Source organism: Copadichromis virginalis, linkage group LG2 (assembly GCF_057382275.1).
Source record: "Copadichromis virginalis isolate Kocher_CV1m ecotype Utaka linkage group LG2, C_Virginalis_male_GT1.1, whole genome shotgun sequence".
In the NCBI taxonomy this organism is placed as follows: domain Eukaryota; kingdom Metazoa; phylum Chordata; class Actinopteri; order Cichliformes; family Cichlidae; genus Copadichromis; species Copadichromis virginalis.
In genome coordinates this window covers 33,561,425-33,578,584 of record NC_140619.1, presented here as the reverse complement: position 1 = coordinate 33,578,584, position 17,160 = coordinate 33,561,425, and the positions used below count along the sequence as shown (strand labels likewise).

Sequence of the window (17,160 nt, the reverse complement as noted above, 5' to 3'; positions counted from 1 at the left end):
TAGAAAAATTCTTCAGAGATTTTGGTCCAAATTGACATAATAGCATCACACGGTGGCTGCAGATGTGTGGTTCCACATCCATGATGTGAATCTGCCATTGCGCCACATCCCAAAGGAACTCTATTGGACTCAGATCTGGTGACTGTGGAGGCCACTTGAGTACACAGTCATATTCAAGAAACCAGTTTGAGCAATGTTAGATGGTGTGTTAACTTGTTGGAAGAAGCCATCTGAAATTGGAATGGGCATGGTCATCAATACTTGTCATCTCTTTTCCAGATCATTCCCTATACTCCCCACAGATGTTTGTGCAAAAAAACCCACTAGATCAGCAGTTTATAAAATACTCCAACAACCGTCACAACGGCACTTAGCTAACCTTTCTTCCCCATCTGATGATCCCTTAAAACTTCAGCAGGTTGTCTTCCTCATGTCTTTGTGCCTAAAAGCATTGAGCTGTTGCCATGGAATTTGTCAATATTTAATGAGCAGTTGAACAGGTTTACCTAATGAAGAGGTTGGTAAGTGTATACTTGACTATTTGAAAATAGCATTCACCAATGGACCGCCTGCATTTACAACTTTATAAAAAGAAAGAAAAAAACAGAAGCAAGAAGAGTTTTGCTATTAACGTGCCTTAATGGGTTTCCAATGTTTAATAGCCAAACAATAGAAATAAATGAATACCTGCATTATGAAACTGTGCCTCTACAAGAAATTATCACTACACACCTTTCACCAATATATCCCTTCATACGTTCTTCATGCACTGTGTAGTGTTTACAAAAATGTCAAACAGACAGAAAAGAAATATTTTCCAGGGTGTGTTGGTTGGTTGTTGATGCTGTATGAAACTATTGTGTAATATAATACCATTCACTCTGCACAGATACCACTTAGTTTCAATACAAGATATTAAAAGATTCAATTACTGTATGCCCTGGATGGTCGATACTTAACCAACCAAGAAAAGAATTTTCCACCTTCCTCTCCAAAGGTGTCTTTGAGAGGCTTTACTGTCACCTTGTGGTCAAAAAGAATAAGTACTGAAAACCTTCCCATTTTACAGTTTTTTCTGATTGCTTACAGTTTTTTCTGAATGCTTAAACCCTAACTGTGATTCCTGTAGCACAATCTCTAAAACTATTCAGACTTATAGCAAAACCACTCACTGAGTTTGCAAAACTAAAAGCTGCTTTGCACTCAGTTTGCAATTTTGTAACACACACTTTGCAAAACTGTAGGCACAATTCACTGCACAACACTCAATTACCAAATTTCCAACACACTCCTAGCAAAAGTATACACATGTATGGCTATCATTAACACTAATTTTCCAACTGTCTGGCACACTTTCACATGTGAAAACTTTTTTAGATAATTAGTTCACTTTGCAATCAGCCTAAGCACTATAATACAGGTAAGCTGTGTGTGCGGAGTACAATGGAGGGAGCAGAAAGAGTGAGAAGTAGAGGAGGCCGAGGAAGAGGACGTGGAGGTGAAGAAGTAGGATGAAGAGGACGACAAGGACAAGGAGGAGCAAGAGGAAGACGAGGAGGGGGGAGAGGAAGGGTAGGAAGAGTAAGAAATAGAATTGCTGATGACATCAGAGCTACAATAGTGGACCATGTCATCAACCGTGGAATGACCCTGAGGGAAGCTGGCCAACGGGTCCAGCCTAACTCGAGCCGCTACACTGTAGCAAGTACCATAGGGACATCTTGAAATGAGAATTGGTTAGTACAGTCACTTCGCACAAAGATTTGTAGCACTGCCATATGCCAATGAGAAACACACCAATACCATTGATGTAAAAATACTGAAATTGTTACTTTACAGAATTGCCAATTGCCAATAAATTAGCCAATAGTTACAAAAAATGTGCTTAAGCAATCAGGAAAAACTGTAAGCACATTTTTTGTAACTATTGGCTAATTTTGCAAAACTCTTCACACAAATAAGAAAACCTGTCACCCAATCATCAAAACATTGTAGTTCTCTTGCAAAAGCAAACACAGCTAGATTAACTCTTCACACCTTCGTAAAAATGGTGTTTCCGTATCAAACAGTACACACAAGCCATCATCTACTAAGCACACAATGTGCCAACTGCACACTGATGGTATGAATACAAAACACATCTGACTTTTGCTTTCTCTGCGCACAAGGTAGGCTATGTCAGTTTGAGCTCATACTTCTGTCATAGATCCATAAGCATAGAGGGATCCAAACTTCAAGTACTGGTGTTTATTCAAACACATCAAAACAAACACAAGTGTGTATTTCCAAGTATAGGATTATTTGCAATCGCCATAATGACTATATGGGTTACTTGGTCTGCAGTGAACATGCTTCCTCTGCCCCAGCATCTGGTCATCTAGCAATTCTGTAAAGTAACAATTTCAGTATTTTTACATCAATGGTATTGGTGTGTTTCTCATTGGCATATGGCAGTGCTACAAATCTTTGTGCGAAGTGACTGTACTAACCGATTCTCATTTCAAGATGTCCTTATGGTACTTGCTACAGTGTAGCGGCTCGAGTTAGGCTGGACCCGTTGGCCAGCTACCCTCAGGGTCTTTCCACGGTTGATTACATGGTCCACTATTGTAGCTCTGATGTCATCGGCAATTCTATTTCTTACTCTTCCTACCCTTCCTCTCCCCCCTCCTCGTCTTCCTCTTGCTCCTCCTTGTCCTTGTCGTCCTCTTCATCCTACTTCTTCACCTCCACGTCCTCTTCTTCTCACTCTTTCTGCTCCCTCCATTGTACTCCACACACAGAGCTTACCTGTATTATAGTGCTTAGGCTGATTGCAAAGTGAACTAATTATCTAAAAAAGTTTTCACATGTGAAAGTGTGCCAGACAGTTGGCAAATTAGTGTTAATGATAGCCATACATGTGTATACTTTTGTTAGGAGTGTGTTGGAAATTTGGTAATTGAGTGTTGTGCAGTGAATTGTGCCTACAGTTTTGCAAAGTGTGTGTTACAAAATTGCAAACTGAGCGCAAAGCAGTTTTTGTGCTTTTAGTTTTGCAAACTCAGTGAGTGGTTTTGCTATAAGTCTGAATAGTTTTAGAGATTGTGCTACAGGAATCACAGTTAGGGTTTAAGCATTCAGAAAAAACTGTAAATCCCACTATTGGACCCATGAGTAGCTTAAAAACAGAGATGCAGTGAGCAATAACTGGTTTCAATATTTTAATGCAAACATAACAAATCCTGTTTAGAAAACAGCAACCGAGTGTGTACAGCATCTTAAATAGCTAATTAAAAAAGAACAACAAAAGCAGCAGAACAATGAAAAGCAACAGTTAAAAAAATTAATGGATGAACTGAGACAAAAAAACCCCTCATATTTTCTAACTGACATCATGACCAACATGCTCATGTTTCTTAAAGATTATACTGCACAAGTATTCAAAATGATGTGACAACCGTTTGCCATATGTACAAGACAGCTTCACAAGTACGAGTAGTCAGACTTGGTGACTTGACCCTGACGGTTAGCTACAAGAATTTAAGTTACAACTTTTATTCCTCTTAACTCTCTTTATAAAAACGATTTGCAAACTAGTACTTAGCATTTCTCCTGTCTCTTTTTCCCAGCCTCTTGCTTAACAAGAACTCTTGGCACTCGCAGCTTGTAATCAGTGCAGGGCAATTTTTTTATACACCTGAACTGTAATTTTGTAAATTGAAAGACACTGAGGTAAAGTAATTCGATACATGTCTTTTATTTTTACACTGCAAACTGATTACCACACGGAACACAAATATTACCAGGTTTTATAATCTTCATTATTATACACGTAATCCACATGCAGCACCAGGAATATGAAAAACATGGGAATGACATTACTCTCCAAATCAACAGAAAGAGAATTATTAACGTATGCATATTGTATACTGAAGTAACAAATAGTTTAATTGATCCAAACACAACTGTGTAAGTATGTGTAACACAACGAATAATAATTGACTTCTGCTGGACTGCTGATCATAGCTTCAGGGAGTTGACCTCTATGATCTGCTGCAGGATGTTGTCTACATCATTGGTGTCCAGGCTGATGCCGGCCAGGTCCAGCTGGGGCAGGAGTGCCGTGAGAAGCACTACCACGTTGTGGCGGATGTCATGCAGATTCTCTTGCACAGACCTGAGCGTACAACAGATTTGTCACTACAGCAAGAAACCCAAACAGCTCACATTTCACTTCTTGTTCCAAGAAAATTTTTTCTGGGAGAACTGAGCTTTTGTATCGTGTATGAATAGGTGTAAAAGGCTACAAGTGAGATGTTTACGAGGTGTTCCTTTATCATTTTGTTAAAACCTGTTAAAACCTATCAAGTTGATGTGAAATAAATCACAGTCTTGACTGATACTCGATCGATTTATCTACACGTACTTTGTGCAGATGAAGATAAATATAAATTAAGCATTAGGCATTCAAATTAGAACAATATCAATATATAGCTTGGGATCCCTGTCTACACAGCTGCATGTGGATGTCTGTATAACGCACTCACCTGTTGTCTTCACGGGCCTCAGTGTCACTGAGTCTTGTTCTCGTCTGGCTGTCAGTCTTTTCCTTCCTGGCTCTGCTCAGTTCAGGCTGGTTGTTGGACTCACTCACAGCTTTTAACCCGTGAAGTTCTGCAGCCTGAATCAGGCCAGAGGATGAAGTAGAGCACTGATAGACAGCAGGAGATAATCAAAGTTTTCATTTAGATTTCATTTAAATCAGATTTAACAGGTTTAAAATAAATCACATTACACTGCAGTATTTATCATTCTTCTTAATAATTCACTATTTTGTGCTTGATTTGTTCGTATGATTACAAAACACTCAACTACTTATTAAGATGATCAAACCTTATACTTGGGATTACCTTAGATTAATATATTTTAGTAGCTAAATTCAGCTCTGCAAGTCAAATCAAATTTCACTTTTTTTTAATTTAAAGCTCCAATCACAAAGAAGTCACTTCAAGGTGCTTAATATTGTAAGGTAAAAAGACCCTACAACATCAGAAAAAATGACGTCATCATACGATGCTCTATGAGCAAGGGCTTGGCGACAGTGCCAAGGGCAAAACTCCCCTTTAACAGGAAGAAAGCTCCTGCAGAATCAGGCTCAGGAAGCTATCCGCTGTGACCGGATGGTAGTGAGAGGAAAGAAAAGGGAGACGAGAGAGAGAGACGGGACAAAAGGAAACTATGGAAGAGAGAGAGCCAGAGTTTAATAACTGCTAATGATTAAATAAAGCAGTGGGGTGTGAAAAGATATCACCTAGAAACTCTATATTGTTGAAAATATATGCTTTAAATCAATGTATACAGGCCACTTTAACCAGAAAGAATTATTATTACATGTCCTTCAAGTGTTTAATAACTACTAAAGTAAATATCAAAAGAGGCTCATTACAAGAAGGAATGATGAGAATCAAAAGAAAATCATGATAGGATAAATGTGACTACATTAAACTTTAGTCTAACCAACATTTAAATAAACTAAAAAGGCAAAAATGGTTCTAAATGGTTTCTGACCTCAGCCATGTCCGTCTGACAGCCGACCTCTTTGCGTCCCGATGGTTTCTCCAGCGTCTGCGTTGGACTTTTTTCGTCGCAGTCATCATTTGTCATCGTTCCTTGAGTTGTCTTTGTGATTTCCAGACCTAGAAGGCTGCGGAGCTTCTCAGCCTCTTTCTCCAACCCAACCAGCCTCTGCATTTTAGCCTCCCGGTTAAGCCCTTCCGTGGGCAGCACCCTGCTCTGCTGCCCTTCTGTTCGGCTCAGCGGGGGCACTTTCACAGTCTGTGTGGAGGGGAGTGAGTGCTGCCACGTGTTGCCGGTGTGGGTTTGCGGTGGGTTTGTGTCTGAGTTCTCTACCCGGCTGCTGGCGTCCTTTTTGTTTTTTTCTGGGGATAATGTCTTGACTATATCACTTTGTTTCCCAGAATGCAACTCCTTATCCGTAACTGCTGAATCGGACTGGTGAAGCTTCCAAAGGTACCGCTTCTTTTTAACAACGCACAATATTGAATCTGACATCCTTTTGGGGTTACAAAAAAGGAGGGTTAATCGGTTAATACAAGGTATTAAACACTGATATATCTATCTATACACACACACACACACACACACACACACACACACACAGATATATATATATATATATATATATATATATATAAATTAACTACTACACTATATCCAACCATTATCTAAAGCACAAGTTTGCATCAATACACTTGGATTAGACTGGAATTAGATTCTCTTTTTTATTTTATTCAATCTTTCCCCACCTTAAAGTTTCTAAGTGCTCCTCCTCTTCTGTCTCCATGTCTGCGTTTTCCGTTTTGTCGCTCTCTTCATCCTGAAGCCTCTTGTCACTTATCTCATTTTCCTTGGGCGACGCTCCTTTTGCAATTTCATTCTTCTTTTTAGTGACCGTGTCTCTTCCAGCGGCCTCCTCCTGCGTTTGCGTGTCCGTGTCCGACTGTGACTCCGCATCGTCATTCGCGAAAGTGTCATTTAGATCTGTGAGTTCATCTGCGTTTTCCACTTTGGTGGGCTTAGATGAACTCCGTAAGACTATTTGATGTTTAGACACTTGTTCCTCTACCTCAGACACCTGCAATGAAAACAGCAGAACGCACCTGTGAGATACAGTACGGGACCTTTACTGTTGGTGAGAAAAACACAACAAAGATAAGAAAAAAACAAATTTACATACCTCTAATGATTTTCGCTTTGTGCCTCTGGAGTACTCTCTGCAAGATAAAAACACGGATAATCACGTTATGCTCTGGTTTATCGTCAGTAAATATAATTGTCTCTGCTGGAGCTAACTAACTAACTGAACCTATGAAGGCTATTCGGGGATTGCGCACACAAGTTATTCTGCTTAGTAAATCTGAGCCCTAATCAGACATGATGAATCAAGTTGTCTGTAAGACTTCGCTGTTATTTGTTGATTTAAGGATTGTTTTTGTGTGACTCCTGCGGGCACTGGATTTTCTGAATACGATGCCGTGCAACGGTGATTAAAACTAAACGTAAAACAATATCTTGGGCAGCTTTGTGTGCATAGTGGTGGTTTTAAATAGGCTTTGGGCTGGAAACCATCAGTATCTGGTAACGCTGGGGTATACCCTCGACTGGTTGTCAGTCTGCAGGGCTAACGCAGAGACCCGAACAACCATTCACACCTACAGCCAATTTAGAATCAACTTAGCAAAGAATATCTTTGGACTGTGGGAGGAAGTTTGAGTAACCGTGCACCGAAAAAAAACCATGTTAACTTTCCAGAGTAATGCTATAAGTAAATGCCACACAAATACCCAGGGCTGTAAAACAATCAGAGTTTCTTGGTGTAAGTTCAACAGAATATTTCTCAGTTATTTAGTTATAAAACAAAAATTATGCTGCAACAAGCAAGTCATCGGGAAAGTGTTTACTAAATTCATTAAGGAACTAAGCAGTAGGGTTGTTTTTGTCACAGACCATCAGGTTTCTTTTTGTTACATAAGTAGTCGCCCCTGTCATCCATTAGGAAGATTTCAGGTTCAAGTCACATCCATCTTTTACATACAGTCTATGGGCAGACCACAGTCACTTTAGTCTGTGCATCACTCACTAACTGCTGTCAGTGAGCGGTTTATAACCTTGTGGTTTATCTTAGTACATTTGTATTTAACAGATTTCTGTCAAAAGTTGCCAAATTTAAGCAAATTAGATGTTACCCTTTCTGCTGACTTCTGCTTAAGTGTCTAAATAACAGACCTAAAGCGTTTTGTGTACTGATGAGCAACATAGAACCATATTTTAAAGAGCTAATTGATTCTTATCAGTTAGAGGATACCATAAGTAAACTTTTCTCAGACACGCTTAGAGTCACATGGACAACCGCCGGAAATAAGTGCATGAAACCACAAAACGGCATGTGAACCCACAAGAGCAAGCAGGCATGCAGAAAGAGCTGCAGTGCGATATATCCGTCCATGTACGAATTTTCACATACAGTCAAAGTTTCAGAGGGGTAAAGAAATGGGAATTTACAGTTTCTTGTGGCTTTTCTGATAGCTCGGTGTTAACAGCTCCTCGTGTTCTTCTGTTTCCTCTGGTGACGAGCAGCTTCTGTAAAGACAAAGAGACTTGTGCTTACTTTCAATTCAGTCAGCAGTGGCTTTGGCGAAAATTGAAAATGACGTTTTGCATCATACAAGCCATTAGAAATATCTGTCTTTTTTAAGAAAAGCAGTGAAATAAAAAGTAAACAAGGGAGAAAATGAATGCAAAGGACACGCAGGGCTCAGAAAGGGCTCGTGCTCGATCAATTAACGCTAAAATATGACCATGCAGAGTTAAACGATTAAAGACAGACTAAAAAAAAGGAAATGGTGACTACTGATGCTGAAGAGGCTAAAATATCTTGACCTCTAGTCCACAGAATAGCTCAAGAGAAAAAATATAGGTCTGCCTGCCTGCTAAAATTCAGTGTCTCCACTCTGTGCTCTGACTTCATTAAGATAATACTAAAATTTGAAGTCTTAATTTTAGCAAGATTAGAACATGCTTGTTAAGTTACCTGGTAGCTGATTAGCTTCACTTGATAAAATGACGAGTATATCAGAGGAAGAGCTGAGGTTCAGCTATCAATTTTGTCTCTGGAATGGTGTTCACAGGTGGCATTGTGATGTGAAGTGAGAGCAGGTGGAAGCGAGCCTGGAATGGTGGAGGTATGCTCTGAGGGAGGGGGAATGAAAGCCAGCAGAAGCGACAAAATGTGTGTGAATGAGAGGGAGACAAGTGGAAAGGCGAACACACACAAGCGAGGGGAAGAAGAGAGTGCAGCCAGGGTGGAGTGACTGAAAACAAATGCCAGAGGTGATTCGAGACAGAAGAATAGCATCTAGAGCGAGCATTGTAAATGATCAGAATGGGCCAAATTAGAAATGAATATATCAGCTCAAGATGAGCAGCTTGGAGAGACAAAGTTAGTCTACGTCCACATTAGCCTGGATAAATTTCAAAACAGCGTTTTCCGCGTCCACACTATCGTTTTCAGAGAGTTGTGTGTCCACATTGAAATGACCGAAAACGGCCGCATGTGCATGCGTGAAATGCGAGACGATTGGCCTGCCTCATTTCTGTCTGCCGTTTATTTACTTCCCGGCTTTACCGAGTTTTTTAAATAGACTAATAATGAGGTGGAGTTGTTGCTGCAAGTAACACAAAAGTACAAAGTTGCAAAAGCGAGTGAGAATTAAAGAATTTGAAGAAAAGCTATCTGGAACATGTACAGACTGATATTAATCTTTAATAGGGCTGTCAAAATTGAGAGCAAACAAACATATATATATATATATATATATATATATATATATATATATATATATATATATATATATATGTGTGTGTTAGCGTGACAGAGGAGGATGTTAGGAGTTAGGGTTATGTGGAAGCTGATGCTGCTGTGGCGGCCCAGCAATGGAGCAGCCGAAAGAAGAATAGACTGATAAATGCTGCCTGACACAAATAATTAGGTTTTCCAGCAGTGTAATGTTGCTCCTGAAAACAGTGTTGTTGAACATGATTCAGCTTTTGCATTCATTGTGTAATTGTGCTTCTTACTCAAGTCAGTGGTGCAGTTAAAATCACGAGAAATAATATGAAATACCCACCTGTAACGTGAATTTGGGTTCTGGCTGCAGGTCCAGCTCTCAGGAGCAATTCTGTAAAAGCCGTCAGGGATGCTTCGCCACTTGAGACACTCTTCACACTGTAACCACATGGGACCCCTGTAAATACAACAGCTGTCAGTAAGATAAAGTTGGCAATAAAGATATACTTAACTATTTTTATCTCAGTAAGTCTAGACTTGTGCACACAACAGATCTCTTCAAGATCTATCTATCTATCTATCTATCTATCTATCTATCTATCTATCTATCTATCTATCTATCTATCTATCTATCTATCTATCTATCTATCTATCTATCTATCTATCTATCTATCTATCTATCTATCTATCTATCTATCTATCTATCTATCTATAAATAAACTTTTGGCTTAACGGATCATATAGATGATATTTTTATGTTCCTTGTCTCTGTAATTTTACCCCAGAGCCTGAGTCTCACTCCTCTGGTTTAATATAGATATGATATTATGACTTTGATAAATAGCCAAGTTCTAACATGCACTGGCCTGCGGCTGAACTGAACTTTGGAATGAGGATATGTTATTAACACTCCACATTTCGGTCATGAAAAAACCTGAAAACTGTGGGAAACCCTTCCGAGTTGAACAGCACGTTTCCTCAAAACAGTGTGCGGCGATGTGGAACAGAGGGGCTTTGAAGTACACTGATCTTATTTGATGGGTGAGTGAGGAGTGTTAGATTATCAGCAGTGACATGTTTGTAAACCACCTGTATAGAAAAGCAGTGCACTAATAATATTGGGCGCCACTGAACGCAGTGTAAGGGTTTATTGAGGTTTTTTTTTATTATTTCCTCCTTTGATAGTACTATTTACCATGTGTCTAGCTTTTTGGCATCCGTTACTTTTTTATTCCTCTAGCTGTCTGCTCCACCCTACTTATTTATACTTGTCACCCAACCTTTATTTACCTTTCCTACCTTTCTGAGTTCTACATTTAGACTTTCTGTTTGAACTGCACTTAATACTCGGCACGTATTTAGAGCCAGATGAACTGGATGAGTGTTCACTGTTTGCACTACAGCTATATCAGGTCTGGGTCTATACTCGTTTTACCAGTGATGGACTGGCTTTTCTAGTCTTACCGACCACTCCAAGTGCTCTAGACTACAAGTCAAAACACACCATACAGTACGTTATTCCATACACTTCAAGCCTTCACGTCTCACGTCCATGGCCTGTTTCAAGTCACCAGTTAGCCTAACATGCTATCTTTGGTTTGTCGGAGGAAGTAGCCAGAGGGCACTCACACGAGCACATGAGGAACATGAAAACTCCACACAGGGTTCAAACCAGGAACTTTCTTGTCGTTGGGCGACAGGGTTAACCACTACAACACCACGCAGTTTTGTTTTTTAGAACTAGAAATAAAATTTAAAGCTGAATTTTAAAAAAAGGCTTATGCTGTATGTTAGAAATGGCCCAAGGGCACATCCAGCCTATTGCATAATGACCACTTCAATTGATCTCTGTACAGCTGCAGCAGCCTTTGTGTGAGAACAGCAACAATGAATACCACCTGATGATACAAAGCAATGACGGACATGCAAGAGAACACTGAGGCCTCACCCCTCATAATGGCAACATCACTGAGTAAAAAACACCGTAGTTAGCCAACAGACTCCACATTAATAGGCCTATAAAACTTTGTAATGGCAACTTTAGAAATTATTATTAGTCTACAATAATGTCAGCTTGTAACAGTGTTATAAACAAGCATTTTTTCCTATATATTTATAGCTTGGTAAAATGACAAATAACCATAGCTTAATTATCAGCTTTCATACTGTAAACCTGTATTCAGAGCCTCAACATATAATGTTTATGCAATGTATTATTTGTTTATAATTTGTAATATGAAAGCATCACACATAACTTACAATAAAGTATTAACATTCTAATAATGCAGCAAATTTAACAGCAACTATTTCCACTGTCTGACCTCACTGTTTTTCAAAATCTGGCCCTGACTTCATCTGTGTAAAAAAAACAAAACAGTTAACACTTACTCATCGACATCCTCCTGGACCTCCTTCTCATTTTTGTCTAGAGCCTGAAACTCTCGCTCTCTGGCCTTCTTCTCTGTCACCTCCTTCCAGTAGTCGTTGAGTTTTAGGCCCAAAGCTCCGAGGGTCAGTCTTGGGAGTAAAAAGAGGAAACAACTGTAAATGTGTTTAAAATAAGACAATGACAGAAAAAGAAATTAACTGAAGATTACATGATCAAATTACCGCCTTCGCTCTTAACTTTGTGCATACAGGATGAAACTATTTATTCCAACTCAACAGCTCATATTCACAAACAAAACAATCAAACAAAAAAAGCAACTATCTGATTTATTACTGTTTGTTACCTGTACTCTTTGGTGTACTCAAAGTCTTGCTTGTTATGAGCAGGTTTCAGAAAATTGCACTCAATGACGCCGATGACGCCAATGCCTGCTCTTAGGCCCGAAGTCTGAAGGAAATTTAAGAGTGACATTTATTAAGCAGAGGCAGGTACCCAGGGTAGCCTCACAGTATTTGTAACACACAACATTATTTTACTTTACCTTTAGCTGGCAGCCCACTTTCTCATACGCCTTAATGAGACGATTCTTGTGGTACATCATAATCCCATAGTGATCCTTGTTTTTTGGGTTAAGTCCAAAGGTCACCTTCACTTTGTCTTTCTGACAAAAACCAGTTAAGAAAACTGACAAAGTTTAGAATAATGATGCAATTTTCATATAATTAAAGGGATGTTACTAATGTAATTGTTTTAACAGAAAAACATGGAAAAAATGTAACATTGTTCATGCAATTATTATTAATGACCTTATTATTAATTATAGTAGAGTATAATTCAGAATTTTCATAACTCTTATCCTACCCCTGAGGTCTGGTTTGTTGCATGCATTCATATATTAGATAGGCAAACAGATAAAGTTCAGATTAAAAATTCGGTTTTGTGGGCGCTGAACCGATCCCTGGCACGATAACACAAAACCCCAGTTTCAAAATCTCAGTTCTCTAGAAGACATGAAAAGATTAAAAAAAAAATAATAACTAGATATGAGACCGCATGAACTGGCACTGTGAAGCTTGTTTGGATTTTCCCTTCATGAACATCTGTTAAGCACCAAAAGTGTGTGTGTGTGTGTGTGTTTTTTTAAACTTTTTTACCAGACCCCAGTAAAGTAACACAGATGCTTCATCTCCAACAGTCACACGAATCCCACTTCCTGTTTACACTTGAATTTGGCTGTTACACACACACATAGCGTAAGGATACACTGAAGTGGGGTTTGTAGACGTCATGCTCAATGTGTATCAGCCTCTTCGCTACCAGTTTGGCCTGAATCTTCTTCCCCCTCAGTATGATCTGTGTTTTCGGCTTCAGATACAGGATACTGAGGTAGGCCTGTGATAAACATGCAAAGCAAATAAAACGGACAAGGTGAAAAAAAAAGAAAGAAAATAAGCGAGGCTTAAAACTGAAAACTCTAAATATGAAATACTCTTTTGTTGGTTGAAATCCACTCGTGAACGCACATTTTTCACATTTTATTTTTTAATCTTGAAACATGAAAAAAAGATGATTTACAAACAAAAAGTAAATTCTTAGAATTTGCGAATTATCATTTAAAACCTGCAAAAAAAACATTTTTTTAATGAAACTGGGGCAGTGTTACTACAAAACCACAAGGTTGACAGTTTGTCTACAGTAGTGTGGAGGTACTCAGTGTCTGCCAAAAAGTGGAAGACACTCTTACACCCAGCCCCCAACACACACAGCACTTGTATGGCTAAACCCACACGTAAACCACAACCACTACACCCTGAATTTTTCTCTAACCCTGATCACAACCTTTAACACTAAAATCCTCCTGAACAGGTCCCCAAGCCCTGACAAATATTAATATTATGGACCACAGAGGCTCTAACATAATAACAGATGGTAAAGTGTTTTTTTACTCACTCACCCTGAGACTGTAATGCATGTCTGGGATGTTCTGCTCAGTTCTCAAGGATCCGCTATTCTTCAGCCCCTTCTTCAACTCTTCGATCTGAATCTCAGGCAAACGAATGTCATTCGGATCGGTCTCAAAGTCGAGCTCCATCTTACCGTCTTTAGCTCTTCGGGATAGCACGAAAGAAAGCAGCTGTTAGAACATGTAATTGTGTTTCACTGCACACGCTGTAATGGCTGTCTAGAAAGCTCCGCAGATGGCTTTGCAAGACATTTCATTAATTGGGAACGATTTGCAACACAAAGTCACTGTATGGCTTTACCTCCTGTGTCTAATTACTAGGATTTGAATCACAGGGCAATACTTGAAATGCTGGATGGTTATACTCATTGTGGTGATCATCTCTCTCTCCAGCATGAAGAGGAAGTGAAATAGGAGGTATGAGAAACCTGACCTGGTTCTTTTTACCACTTTACAAGAACCTGACTTCAGTCGACCATTTCTCTCTAAGAAATTTAGTTGAAGAAGGAAAAGAGAAAATTCAAAACTTCAATTTAGGAGGTTCTCTGTTCTCCATTTGAATGTGGGTCACTTTGCATAGATTTGCCTAGAACCATGCTTATACAAATACTACATATGTGTTTTTGTACCCACTTGCCTCCCTCTGATACTGACTGTGCTTGCACACTACTCAGTGTCATGTGGTATTTTCAACCAATGGTCACAACACGCCAACTTGGAAACTCTAACCGAGATGTTTTGACTTGACTGACACTAAAGAAACAGTGTAATAAGGTCTGCGCTAATCTGCTTTGTTGTACAGAGTTCGACAAAATGACTGACATCATGACAGTTATCTAACAAGATTACAGATTTCACACATTTGGCTTCGTCAAACTGCTAGTGGTGGAAGGGAGATGTTTGTCGTGTGGAACACTCTTATCTTATCATGTTTCAACTTTAATGTAACACGAACATGTGATTCTGACCTGCGGATGTTCCAGATTAATATCTTGGTGCCTTTTTTGGAGGGAATTGAGTCAAAATGTGAATGTATCTGCTCCAGGGATTTGACGATCGAGTGGTCGAGGACGGCCGTCAGACTGGCCTGTGAATCCTCGGTCACAACTAATAACTGTAACACCGAATTAAGGTCAGAACATAAGGGAGCATGTATGGTAATAAACACATATACATAATATATTTGTTTCCTGTTATCTGCCTTAAACTTGGCCTGCCTATTTTAATTCATGTCACCCCTTGCCCACCGCCCCCACCCACACACCCTGTGCCATTCAAATGATCTCATCAGTTCTCACACTAAAAAAATCAGGAAGTCATACTGATGTAGAACGTCTACGCATCAGCAAATTCACAAAGTAAACCTAATATTGTATCCTAATATTTCCCAGTCCCTTTGTGAAGGATATTGGTTTGCTGGTTGAAAGGGACAATGGGGACGATGACAGCCTGGGCTTTAATGCTTTCCAGGTAGGTCTGCGACAGCATCCCCACAGTCTGACAGCCGCCGTTCTTGGTGAAGATGAGCGCGTCACGCCCCAAGCGCATGGAGCCCGACTTAAAGCCGTTTCCGTAAACCCCGATGGCCTGCTGACTGGCCCTACCCGAGCCCTTCTCTGTAAAACCAAAGCTGGACACAAAAGCGAGCAAGTGTTAATTATCGAACACTGAGAAGCAAGCTGAGAAGACAAAACTAGCCTAATGTGTGAATGTGACACAAAGCGGCACATGTGAGGCCACAGTTGGAAACTGCGCGTGTGTGTCTGTGGGTTAAATGCAGAAAAGAGGAACACAATCGGTATGCAGCACTACTGTGTCTTTCTATGTTTCTTTTTTTCCTTGTGTGTGAACTTCACACGTGTCTCACCTGAGCATCTTGTGCAGTTTGTTGGGGGTCATGCCGCTGCCATTATCGATGAAAGACAGACAGAGGTGATCCGTTTCATGAACTACATCTATCCAGAACTGTTTAGCGGACACACCGGGGTCTGAGGCATTGTCTAGAAGACGACAGGCAGAAAATTGGAAATAAGAAAAACAAGAGAAGCACATGGGATGGCTAGTTTCTTTAATGCCTTCCTTATATTTCTTTACAACGTGAACTTCCTGCAGGCATAGTCAAAGTGATACTGCACATTATAGATGAGGAGACTCATGCTGCAGGAACAAATCATTAGATCTACAACTCCACTGCTGATCTCTGGATGCTACTGCTATGTGCTGTAATCTATACTTCAATGTGGGGCACAGCCACTAATTGCGTCACACCATGATCAACAAACATCGAACATACGGAGTTTGGGACTTTCTGCAGGGTTATTGCGAATCACTGCGAGCTTATTCCAAGAAGCACGTGGCTCCCTTTGTTGTTTCTAAAGTTTAGCCTGTACTTTCACGTGGGACAGTGGTGCGAATGCATTTCTACAGCGCACTCCCTTCGCTGTTCCGGTTTTTAAAAAAGCCTCAGCAGCCAACAGACGGTCAGCACGTCTGAACCAATGAGAGCGCACAGAGTGGAGGAATGGCAATGTTGACAGCCCAGACACGAACCATTTATGTCACATAAAGGCGCAAATAAGCTACTGCTGCATATTTACCAATAAGTTTTATATGTATTTTGTCAAAAATAATCCAAACTGATTCTGTTAATGCTCACGAGAAGTAAGAGTACCGACACTGCAGAAAACCTCACTGCAGTTGAGCAGTTACTAATATCTCAGCACTATGATTTCAAACTGCAGAGCGTTAAAGGAACGAGCTCCTCTATCCTTACTTTACGAAGGGATTATTACCACAACACAGCGTCTGCAGCTGCCAGCACACGTCTTTAGGCGTGTGAGCGCAAACTCGTGAAAGAGGAAGTCCGTTCGGTCCATTTTTGCACCAACACAAATGTCTGCTCAACACGCCAACTTTGTGCGCGACAGCGGAAGAGCGGTGCGAAAGAAACCACGAAAAGCTGCAGCAACAGGTGCAGGGGACTGTGCAGCGTTTCTGTATTATGCCTGAAATTTCTTATTGCCTACCTATTAATTCTGCCACAGCGCTGAAAGGCCAGGTATGACTCGTGGAGTTGCTGTTCAGGAAGGAAGGACTCATCTGGAAATGAAAAAAAGAATTTAAAAAAACAAGTTAAACTTTCACTTGCTCTTTTTTGTGAGCCGCTGTAGCGAACGTTTTCTAAAGTGTCGAAACAAATGCGAATCCTCTACAGCAAATATCTGAAATACTTACAGAACTCAGGCGAATCCCATGCTCACTTAACCTCGCCATGTTTTTCGTCTGAATATTTTGCTTCTCGTCGTGTGAGCTCTCCGTGCGCAGGTACGTAGCCATACAGAGCAGTGGGCGCGTCCTCGGGGCCTGTGTCAAAGGAAGTCAGCCGAAGTCGCGCTTCGAGCAGTCTGAAAGAGACACAGCTGAGGTATTTCTTTCTGCAGATCTTATGTTAATATGACG

General features: G+C 40.2%; 1 protein-coding gene across 1 annotated transcript; it reads right to left on the bottom strand.

The window, feature by feature from the left end:
- Positions 1 to 3,188: 3,188 nt before the first annotated feature.
- On the bottom strand, positions 3,189 to 17,074 carry LOC146717787 (MORC family CW-type zinc finger protein 3). Its single transcript, XM_085431024.1, has 17 exons — positions 16,936 to 17,074; positions 16,728 to 16,800; positions 15,569 to 15,701; positions 15,111 to 15,331; positions 14,670 to 14,817; positions 13,693 to 13,846; positions 13,002 to 13,130; positions 12,280 to 12,399; positions 12,082 to 12,185; positions 11,738 to 11,866; positions 9,690 to 9,806; positions 8,065 to 8,142; positions 6,740 to 6,776; positions 6,309 to 6,637; positions 5,551 to 6,055; positions 4,530 to 4,693; positions 3,189 to 4,159 (listed from the first exon to the last, which is right to left on the bottom strand). Exons 1-17 carry the CDS (start codon positions 17,035 to 17,037, stop codon positions 4,003 to 4,005), a joined length of 2,700 nt encoding a protein of 899 aa, XP_085287150.1. The 5' UTR covers positions 17,038 to 17,074; the 3' UTR covers positions 3,189 to 4,002.
- Between the last annotated feature and the right edge of the window lie 86 nt (positions 17,075 to 17,160).